General features: G+C 39.8%; 1 protein-coding gene across 2 annotated transcripts in view; it reads right to left on the bottom strand.

The window, feature by feature from the left end:
- Window positions 1-10178: 10178 nt before the first annotated feature.
- The window catches only part of LOC105684531 (protein kibra), a 41825-nt gene continuing 39877 nt past the window's right edge, over window positions 10179-12126 (bottom strand). For both annotated transcript variants that reach the window (XM_048656102.1, XM_048656103.1), the window contains one exon: window positions 10179-10578. In XM_048656102.1, the coding sequence (XP_048512059.1) occupies window positions 10404-10578 (175 nt within the window). In that variant the 3' untranslated portion in view covers window positions 10179-10403. The remainder of the gene's footprint in view (window positions 10579-12126) is intronic.

Consider the following 12126-nt stretch of genomic DNA (forward strand, 5'->3'; position numbering starts at 1 on the left):
ACAGGCATGCATGCAGTCAGTCCTGCAATGCATCAGTTGCTCTCTCTTTCATACTGGAGATGAATGAACAGGGTGGAACGCATGCAGCGGATCAGGCACCAGGTCTCGGAATACCTCCTCGGTTCTCCTGTTCTCCTGATACCTGGAAAATTTTTCGACCAAAATTCTAAATTCCGAAATACCTCCTCGGATTTTCTGTTCTCCTGATACCTGAAAAATTTTTTGGCCTAAATCCCAGATTCCGAATTCCGAAATACCTCTTCGAGTTTTCTGTTCTCCTGATACCTAGAGAACTTTTTAGCCTAAATTTGAAACTTTGGAAACGCTGTTCTAAAGCTAGAAATCATTCTTTCCCTTTTTCATATACAATTTATTAAATAAATGAATACACGAGCAGGCATATAGTTAGTTCTGCAAAGAATAAGTCGCTCTCTACATCGGACTAGATATAATCATGAAGGATTGAATGCATGCACATGATGAGGCACCAAGTTTCGGACCACCTCCTCGGGTTTCCTGTTCTCCTGATACAAATCTCCACTTTTGGGCAAACTTTCAATTTTCAGGGCCGGCATTCCAGAGATCTGCATTATCGCTTTTGATTTGAAGCATGATTGATCGATCAAAGACACAGGCATGCATGCAGTCAGTCCTGCAATGCATCAGTTGCTCTCTCTTTCATACTGGAGATGAATGAACAGGGTGGAACGCATGCAGCGGATCAGGCACCAGGTCTCAGAATACCTTCTCGGTTCTCCTGTTCTCCTGATACCTGGAAAATTTTTCGACCAAAATTCTAAATTCCGAAATACCTCCTCGGATTTTCTGTTCTCCTGATACCTGAAAAATTTTTTGGCCTAAATCCCAGATTCCGAATTCCGAAATACCTCTTCGAGTTTTCTGTTCTCCTGATACCTAGAGAACTTTTTAGCCTAAATTTGAAACTTTGGAAACGCTGTTCTAAAGCTAGAAATCATTCTTTCCCTTTTTCATATACAATTTATTAAATAAATGAATACACGAGCAGGCATATAGTTAGTTCTGCAAAGAATAAGTCGCTCTCTACATCGGACTAGATATAATCATGAAGGATTGAATGCATGCACATGATGAGGCACCAAGTTTCGGACCACCTCCTCGGGTTTCCTGTTCTCCTGATACAAATCTCCACTTTTGGGCAAACTTTCAATTTTCAGGGCCGGCATTCTAGAGATCTGCATTATCGCTTTTGATTTGAAGCATGATTGATCGATCAAAGACACAGGCATGCATGCAGTCAGTCCTGCAATGCATCAGTTGCTCTCTCTTTCATACTGGAGATGAATGAACAGGGTGGAACGCATGCAGCGGATCAGGCACCAGGTCTCGGAATACCTCCTCGGTTCTCCTGTTCTCCTGATACTTGGAAAATTTTTTGACCAAAATTCTAAATTCCGAAATACCTCCTCGGATTTTCTGTTCTCCTGATACCTGAAAATTTTTTTGGCCTAAATCCCAGATTCCGAATTCCGAAATACCTCCTCGAGTTTTCTGTTCTCCTGATACCTAGAGAACTTTTTAGCCTAAATTTGAAACTTTGGAAACGCTGTTCTAAAGCTAGAAATCATTCTTTCGCTTTTTCATATACAATTTATTAAATAAATGAATACACGAGCAGGCATATAGTCAGTTCTGCAAAGAATAAGTCGCTCTCTACATCGGACTAGATATAATCATGAAGGATTGAATGCATGCACATGATGAGGCACCAAGTTTCGGACCACCTCCTCGGGTTTCCTGTTCTCCTGATACAAATCTCCACTTTTGGGCAAACTTTCAATTTTCAGGGCCGGCATTCTAGAGATCTGCATTATCGCTTTTGATTTGAAGCATGATTGATCGATCAAAGACACAGGCATGCATGCAGTCAGTCCTGCAATGCATCAGTTGCTCTCTCTTTCATACTGGAGATGAATGAACAGGGTGGAACGCATGCAGCGGATCAGGCACCAGGTCTCGGAATACCTCCTCGGTTCTCCTGTTCTCCTGATACCTGGAAAATTTTTCGACCAAAATTCTAAATTCCGAAATACCTCCTCGGATTTTCTGTTCTCCTGATACCTGAAAAATTTTTTGGCCTAAATCCCAGATTCCGAATTCCGAAATACCTCTTCGAGTTTTCTGTTCTCCTGATACCTAGAGAACTTTTTAGCCTAAATTTGAAACTTTGGAAACGCTGTTCTAAAGCTAGAAATCATTCTTTCCCTTTTTCATATACAATTTATTAAATAAATGAATACACGAGCAGGCATATAGTTAGTTCTGCAAAGAATAAGTCGCTCTCTACATCGGACTAGATATAATCATGAAGGATTGAATGCATGCACATGATGAGGCACCAAGTTTCGGACCACCTCCTCGGGTTTCCTGTTCTCCTGATACAAATCTCCACTTTTGGGCAAACTTTCAATTTTCAGGGCCGGCATTCCAGAGATCTGCATTATCGCTTTTGATTTGAAGCATGATTGATCGATCAAAGACACAGGCATGCATGCAGTCAGTCCTGCAATGCATCAGTTGCTCTCTCTTTCATACTGGAGATGAATGAACAGGGTGAAACGCATGCAGCGGATCAGGCACCAGGTCTCGGAATACCTCCTCGGTTCTCCTGTTCTCCTGATACCTGGAAAATTTTTTGACCAAAATTCTAAATTCCGAAATACCTCCTCGGATTTTCTGTTCTCCTGATACCTGAAAAATTTTTTGGCCTAAATCCCAGATTCCGAATTCCGAAATACCTCTTCGAGTTTTCTGTTCTCCTGATACCTAGAGAACTTTTTAGCCTAAATTTGAAACTTTGGAAACGCTGTTCTAAAGCTAGAAATCATTCTTTCCCTTTTTCATATACAATTTATTAAATAAATGAATACACGAGCAGGCATATAGTTAGTTCTGCAAAGAATAAGTCGCTCTCTACATCGGACTAGATATAATCATGAAGGATTGAATGCATGTACATGATGAGGCACCAAGTTTCGGACCACCTCCTCGGGTTTCCTGTTCTCCTGATACAAATCTCCACTTTTGGGCAAACTTTCAATTTTCAGGGCCGGCATTCCAGAGATCTGCATTATCGCTACTGATTTGAAGCATGATTGATCGATCAAAGACACAGGCATGCATGCAGTCAGTCCTGCAATGCATCAGTTGCTCTCTCTTTCATACTGGAGATGAATGAACAGGGTGGAACGCATGCAGCGGATCAGGCACCAGGTCTCGGAATACCTCCTCGGTTCTCCTGTTCTCCTGATACCTGGAAAATTTTTCGACCAAAATTCTAAATTCCGAAATACCTCCTCGGATTTTCTGTTCTCCTGATACCTGAAAAATTTTTTGGCCTAAATCCCAGATTCCGAATTCCGAAATACCTCCTCGAGTTTTCTGTTCTCCTGATACCTAGAGAACTTTTTAGCCTAAATTTGAAACTTTGGAAACGCTGTTCTAAAGCTAGAAATCATTCTTTCGCTTTTTCATATACAATTTATTAAATAAATGAATACACGAGCAGGCATATAGTCAGTTCTGCAAAGAATAAGTCGCTCTCTACATCGGACTAGATATAATCATGAAGGATTGAATGCATGCACATGATGAGGCACCAAGTTTCGGACCACCTCCTCGGGTTTCCTGTTCTCCTGATACAAATCTCCACTTTTGGGCAAACTTTCAATTTTCAGGGCCGGCATTCTAGAGATCTGCATTATCGCTTTTGATTTGAAGCATGATTGATCGATCAAAGACACAGGCATGCATGCAGTCAGTCCTGCAATGCATCAGTTGCTCTCTCTTTCATACTGGAGATGAATGAACAGGGTGGAACGCATGCAGCGGATCAGGCACCAGGTCTCGGAATACCTCCTCGGTTCTCCTGTTCTCCTGATACCTGGAAAATTTTTCGACCAAAATTCTAAATTCCGAAATACCTCCTCGGATTTTCTGTTCTCCTGATACCTGAAAAATTTTTTGGCCTAAATCCCAGATTCCGAATTCCGAAATACCTCTTCGAGTTTTCTGTTCTCCTGATACCTAGAGAACTTTTTAGCCTAAATTTGAAACTTTGGAAACGCTGTTCTAAAGCTAGAAATCATTCTCTCCCTTTTTCATATACAATTTATTAAATAAATGAATACACGAGCAGGCATATAGTTAGTTCTGCAAAGAATAAGTCGCTCTCTACATCGGACTAGATATAATCATGAAGGATTGAATGCATGCACATGATGAGGCACCAAGTTTCGGACCACCTCCTCGGGTTTCCTGTTCTCCTGATACAAATCTCCACTTTTGGGCAAACTTTCAATTTTCAGGGCCGGCATTCCAGAGATCTGCATTATCGCTTTTGATTTGAAGCATGATTGATCGATCAAAGACACAGGCATGCATGCAGTCAGTCCTGCAATGCATCAGTTGCTCTCTCTTTCATACTGGAGATGAATGAACAGGGTGGAACGCATGCAGCGGATCAGGCACCAGGTCTCGGAATACCTCCTCGGTTCTCCTGTTCTCCTGATACCTGGAAAATTTTTTGACCAAAATTCTAAATTCCGAAATACCTCCTCGGATTTTCTGTTCTCCTGATACCTGAAAAATTTTTTGGCCTAAATCCCAGATTCCGAATTCCGAAATACCTCTTCGAGTTTTCTGTTCTCCTGATACCTAGAGAACTTTTTAGCCTAAATTTGAAACTTTGGAAACGCTGTTCTAAAGCTAGAAATCATTCTTTCCCTTTTTCATATACAATTTATTAAATAAATGAATACACGAGCAGGCATATAGTTAGTTCTGCAAAGAATAAGTCGCTCTCTACATCGGACTAGATATAATCATGAAGGATTGAATGCATGTACATGATGAGGCACCAAGTTTCGGACCACCTCCTCGGGTTTCCTGTTCTCCTGATACAAATCTCCACTTTTGGGCAAACTTTCAATTTTCAGGGCCGGCATTCCAGAGATCTGCATTATCGCTACTGATTTGAAGCATGATTGATCGATCAAAGACACAGGCATGCATGCAGTCAGTCCTGCAATGCATCAGTTGCTCTCTCTTTCATACTGGAGATGAATGAACAGGGTGGAACGCATGCAGCGGATCAGGCACCAGGTCTCGGAATACCTCCTCGGTTCTCCTGTTCTCCTGATACCTGGAAAATTTTTCGACCAAAATTCTAAATTCCGAAATACCTCCTCGGATTTTCTGTTCTCCCTATACCTGAAAAATTTTTTGGCCTAAATCCCAGATTCCGAATTCCGAAATACCTCTTCGAGTTTTCTGTTCTCCTGATACCTAGAGAACTTTTTAGCCTAAATTTGAAACTTTGGAAACGCTGTTCTAAAGCTAGAAATCATTCTTTCCCTTTTTCATATACAATTTATTAAATAAATGAATACACGAGCAGGCATATAGTTAGTTCTGCAAAGAATAAGTCGCTCTCTACATCGGACTAGATATAATCATGAAGGATTGAATGCATGCACATGATGAGGCACCAAGTTTCGGACCACCTCCTCGGGTTTTCTGTTCTCCTGATACAAATCTCCACTTTTGGGCAAACTTTCAATTTTCAGGGCCGGCATTCCAGAGATCTGCATTATCGCTTTTGATTTGAAGCATGATTGATCGATCAAAGACACAGGCATGCATGCAGTCAGTCCTGCAATGCATCAGTTGCTCTCTCTTTCATACTGGAGATGAATGAACAGGGTGGAACGCATGCAGCGGATCAGGCACCAGGTCTCGGAATACCTCCTCGGTTCTCCTGTTCTCCTGATACCTGGAAAATTTTTCGACCAAAATTCTAAATTCCGAAATACCTCCTCGGATTTTCTGTTCTCCTGATACCTGAAAAATTTTTTGGCCTAAATCCCAGATTCCGAATTCCGAAATACCTCTTCGAGTTTTCTGTTCTCCTGATACCTAGAGCACTTTTTAGCCTAAATTTGAAACTTTGGAAACGCTGTTCTAAAGCTAGAAATCATTCTTTCCCTTTTTCATATACAATTTATTAAATAAATGAATACACGAGCAGGCATATAGTTAGTTCTGCAAAGAATAAGTCGCTCTCTACATCGGACTAGATATAATCATGAAGGATTGAATGCATGCACATGATGAGGCACCAAGTTTCGGACCACCTCCTCGGGTTTCCTGTTCTCCTGATACAAATCTCCACTTTTGGGCAAACTTTCAATTTTCAGGGCCGGCATTCCAGAGATCTGCATTATCGCTTTTGATTTGAAGCATGATTGATCGATCAAAGACACAGGCATGCATGCAGTCAGTCCTGCAATGCATCAGTTGCTCTCTCTTTCATACTGGAGATGAATGAACAGGGTGGAACGCATGCAGCGGATCAGGCACCAGGTCTCGGAATACCTCCTCGGTTCTCCTGTTCTCCTGATACCTGGAAAATTTTTCGACCAAAATTCTAAATTCCGAAATACCTCCTCGGATTTTCTGTTCTCCTGATACCTGAAAAATTTTTTGGCCTAAATCCCAGATTCCGAATTCCGAAATACCTCTTCGAGTTTTCTGTTCTCCTGATACCTAGAGAACTTTTTAGCCTAAATTTGAAACTTTGGAAACGCTGTTCTAAAGCTAGAAATCATTCTTTCCCTTTTTCATATACAATTTATTAAATAAATGAATACACGAGCAGGCATATAGTTAGTTCTGCAAAGAATAAGTCGCTCTCTACATCGGACTAGATATAATCATGAAGGATTGAATGCATGCACATGATGAGGCACCAAGTTTCGGACCACCTCCTCGGGTTTCCTGTTCTCCTGATACAAATCTCCACTTTTGGGCAAACTTTCAATTTTCAGGGCCGGCATTCCAGAGATCTGCATGATCGCTTTTGATTTGAAGCATGATTGATCGATCAAAGACACAGGCATGCATGCAGTCAGTCCTGCAATGCATCAGTTGCTCTCTCTTTCATACTGGAGATGAATGAACAGGGTGGAACGCATGCAGCGGATCAGGCACCAGGTCTCGGAATACCTCCTCGGTTCTCCTGTTCTCCTGATACCTGGAAAATTTTTCGACCAAAATTCTAAATTCCGAAATACCTCCTCGGATTTTCTGTTCTCCTGATACCTGAAAAATTTTTTGGCCTAAATCCCAGATTCCGAATTCCGAAATACCTCTTCGAGTTTTCTGTTCTCCTGATACCTAGAGAACTTTTTAGCCTAAATTTGAAACTTTGGAAACGCTGTTCTAAAGCTAGAAATCATTCTTTCCCTTTTTCATATACAATTTATTAAATAAATGAATACACGAGCAGGCATATAGTTAGTTCTGCAAAGAATAAGTCGCTCTCTACATCGGACTAGATATAATCATGAAGGATTGAATGCATGTACATGATGAGGCACCAAGTTTCGGACCACCTCCTCGGGTTTCCTGTTCTCCTGATACAAATCTCCACTTTTGGGCAAACTTTCAATTTTCAGGGCCGGCATTCCAGAGATCTGCATTATCGCTACTGATTTGAAGCATGATTGATCGATCAAAGACACAGGCATGCATGCAGTCAGTCCTGCAATGCATCAGTTGCTCTCTCTTTCATACTGGAGATGAATGAACAGGGTGGAACGCATGCAGCGGATCAGGCACCAGGTCTCGGAATACCTCCTCGGTTCTCCTGTTCTCCTGATACTTGGAAAATTTTTTGACCAAAATTCTAAATTCCGAAATACCTCCTCGGATTTTCTGTTCTCCTGATACCTGAAAATTTTTTTGGCCTAAATCCCAGATTCCGAATTCCGAAATACCTCCTCGAGTTTTCTGTTCTCCTGATACCTAGAGAACTTTTTAGCCTAAATTTGAAACTTTGGAAACGCTGTTCTAAAGCTAGAAATCATTCTTTCCCTTTTTCATATACAATTTATTAAATAAATGAATACACGAGCAGGCATATAGTTAGTTCTGCAAAGAATAAGTCGCTCTCTACATCGGACTAGATATAATCATGAAGGATTGAATGCATGCACATGATGAGGCACCAAGTTTCGGACCACCTCCTCGGGTTTTCTGTTCTCCTGATACAAATCTCCACTTTTGGGCAAACTTTCAATTTTCAGGGCCGGCATTCCAGAGATCTGCATTATCGCTTTTGATTTGAAGCATGATTGATCGATCAAAGACACAGGCATGCATGCAGTCAGTCCTGCAATGCATCAGTTGCTCTCTCTTTCATACTGGAGATGAATGAACAGGGTGGAACGCATGCAGCGGATCAGGCACCAGGTCTCGGAATACCTCCTCGGTTCTCCTGTTCTCCTGATACCTGGAAAATTTTTCGACCAAAATTCTAAATTCCGAAATACCTCCTCGGATTTTCTGTTCTCCTGATACCTGAAAAATTTTTTGGCCTAAATCCCAGATTCCGAATTCCGAAATACCTCTTCGAGTTTTCTGTTCTCCTGATACCTAGAGAACTTTTTAGCCTAAATTTGAAACTTTGGAAACGCTGTTCTAAAGCTAGAAATCATTCTTTCCCTTTTTCATATACAATTTATTAAATAAATGAATACACGAGCAGGCATATAGTTAGTTCTGCAAAGAATAAGTCGCTCTCTACATCGGACTAGATATAATCATGAAGGATTGAATGCATGCATATGATGAGGCACCAAGTTTCGGACCACCTCCTCGGGTTTCCTGTTCTCCTGATACAAATCTCCACTTTTGGGCAAACTTTCAATTTTCAGGGCCGGCATTCTAGAGATCTGCATTATCGCTTTTGATTTGAAGCATGATTGATCGATCAAAGACACAGGCATGCATGCAGTCAGTCCTGCAATGCATCAGTTGCTCTCTCTTTCATACTGGAGATGAATGAACAGGGTGGAACGCATGCAGCGGATCAGGCACCAGGTCTCGGAATACCTCCTCGGTTCTCCTGTTCTCCTGATACCTGGAAAATTTTTCGACCAAAATTCTAAATTCCGAAATACCTCCTCGGATTTTCTGTTCTCCTGATACCTGAAAAATTTTTTGGCCTAAATCCCAGATTCCGAATTCCGAAATACCTCTTCGAGTTTTCTGTTCTCCTGATACCTAGAGAACTTTTTAGCCTAAATTTGAAACTTTGGAAACGCTGTTCTAAAGCTAGAAATCATTCTTTCCCTTTTTCATATACAATTTATTAAATAAATGAATACACGAGCAGGCATATAGTCAGTTCTGCAAAGAATAAGTCGCTCTCTACATCGGACTAGATATAATCATGAAGGATTGAATGCATGCACATGATGAGGCACCAAGTTTCGGACCACCTCCTCGGGTTTCCTGTTCTCCTGATACAAATCTCCACTTTTGGGCAAACTTTCAATTTTCAGGGCCGGCATTCTAGAGATCTGCATTATCGCTTTTGATTTGAAGCATGATTGATCGATCAAAGACACAGGCATGCATGCAGTCAGTCCTGCAATGCATCAGTTGCTCTCTCTTTCATACTGGAGATGAATGAACAGGGTGGAACGCATGCAGCGGATCAGGCACCAGGTCTCGGAATACCTCCTCGGTTCTCCTGTTCTCCTGATACTTGGAAAATTTTTTGACCAAAATTCTAAATTCCGAAATACCTCCTCGGATTTTCTGTTCTCCTGATACCTGAAAATTTTTTTGGCCTAAATCCCAGATTCCGAATTCCGAAATACCTCCTCGAGTTTTCTGTTCTCCTGATACCTAGAGAACTTTTTAGCCTGAATTCTAAACTTTGGAAACGCTGTTCTAAAGCTAGAAATCATTCTTTCCCTTTTTTATATACAATTTATTGAATAAATGAATACACGAGCAGGCATATAGTTAGTTCTGCAAAGAATAAGTCGCTCTCTACATCGGACTAGATATAATCATGAAGGATTGAATGCATGCACATGATGAGGCACCAAGTTTCGGACCACCTCCTCGGGTTTCCTGTTCTCCTGATATCAAACTTCACATTTTCATGGACGGTGTCCCCGGGTCTTGCATCAGAATACCGGTTATTGTGAAAGCATGATCAAACGAATGAATACAGAGATATGCATAGGATCAATCCTGCAGCTTACCAGATTTTGGCTTGATCACACGGCAGAGCGGTAGGGTAGGATACACATGCGTGGATGGGTGCAACGAATGTCGATCAATTCAATAATACGAGCTGGTTTTCTTGTTTATTCAGTTTTGAGAAACCAGAAATAAATTTCAACACAACAACAAATGTACATCATGGTTCTATTCAAATAGAGGAATTTGGTCTCACAATAAATGTGGTACAAGAAATTCGACAATAGTTGCTATTGTATTCATTGTTTCAAATATTTCACGAAGTGATCTATAGCTAGATAATTCATATACGTAATCTCTTTCACTTAAAAAATGTAATTAACGAGTTTGCAGATCAACTGACGAGACTTGTGTCTTGGATGCGCGGTGACATCGTCTTGCTGGCTGTCAATCTTTCTCCGGGAACGGAAGAAAAAGAGATCACAATCCGTGGATAAACTGAATGGCAGAATAACCACGTTATCGTTAACTTCACTCTTTCTGTAACAAAAAAATCGAGATAACTGATTGAGACTTATTTGTAGTCTGATCCACTCGACAAATTCGCATAGTTTAGATCCAAATACTCCCGAATTCTGCGAAACAAAGGATTCAAATATGTGGCGCAGAATCAATCGCCCCATCACCGAAACGGCACTATGATTTTTCCACCAAAAATCAAACTCTTCAATATGACTCTATTCTGATGTAGTTTTTGCAAAGTTAATAGCTCTACGGCTTGTATAAATCAAATCTTCGATTGTATCCGTGACCTAAATCATTAACATCTTCCTCAGTACAGGACAATAATACAGTGATTGAATTCAGGGATAGCCTTACTACTTATTTGACGTACTCGAAGTTTGAGTTATACGACTATAGAATGATCAAGTCGCGGGATGGAAGAGATCTTACGATTTGGATCCAAGTTAAACATTCAAATGGATTATTCATACACTTCGAGTATTTTCAAATGTATGAATCCATTATTCTATATGTATAAGCATAGTTTATAAGTAGCATCATTCCATTTCTCGACGCTTGGTTTCACGGGGATGACGGAAAATGAAGGTAAGACTTTTATATCGTGTAATATTTTTTTAATCATTATCATATGGACCATTACTTACAAAGCATGTTGCGTGTGTTTTTACGAAATTATTATATTGAATTATTAATACGATATTTAATATAATAATACATAACATTAATAATACATAATATAGGCGATATCCATTAGACGATGATATGAACAACACGTAGGGGCAGCAGGTATACATCAATGGATAACAATAATAATAATCATATACTCGAAACTATGTACCATATCTCGTGATATTTATAGTTTTGTAGTCAAAGGTATATTATATAGGATAATTTTGTTACTCTTTACATTCTAATACATGTGATAATCGTTAGATGCATATATACAGATTTATGTACAAGGCTTTAATTTTTCATAGACTCATCAATTAAATTCTCCCTCAGAAATACCGCCCTTAACAAAAACTATAATATTATCATAACTGGGATGTGTTCCTTAAAAACAAGTGATTCTCCTAAAATAAATGTGAATTTACCTTCACAATTTCAGCACGCAGCCCTTGAAAATTACAGACGATGTTCATATGTGATATTATCTGCACTGCTTTGTTTTTTCATACAATTTATTCACAAACAATTCTACGAGATGAACTTCGCAGTCCTTTCAGTTCTCAGTTCATTTAAAGCTCGTGAGCTTGATTCAAAGGATAAAAAATTGGTTGTAATAAGTTTTCTTTTTCTAACTAACAATTTTTGTCGTGTTAACAATATTCAAATATTTTCGATTTAATTTTTGTGAAACATATTATACTCTCAATAGATATAATATCAATATAGAATATGCGTAGGATTTTCTAATTTTTTTCCTATGATCGATACGTATAATTCAACAAGAGTTTACTTTTAAGGTAGCTTATAGTGGTTGAGTATTTTTCAACAAATAGCAACAAATATATGATCGGATGATCCTCGAATCGAAACGGCATACAGGTACATGCTATTCAA

The sequence above is a fragment of the Athalia rosae genome, chromosome 5 (genome assembly GCF_917208135.1).
Source record: "Athalia rosae chromosome 5, iyAthRosa1.1, whole genome shotgun sequence".
Classification (NCBI taxonomy): Eukaryota; Metazoa; Arthropoda; class Insecta; order Hymenoptera; family Athaliidae; genus Athalia; species Athalia rosae.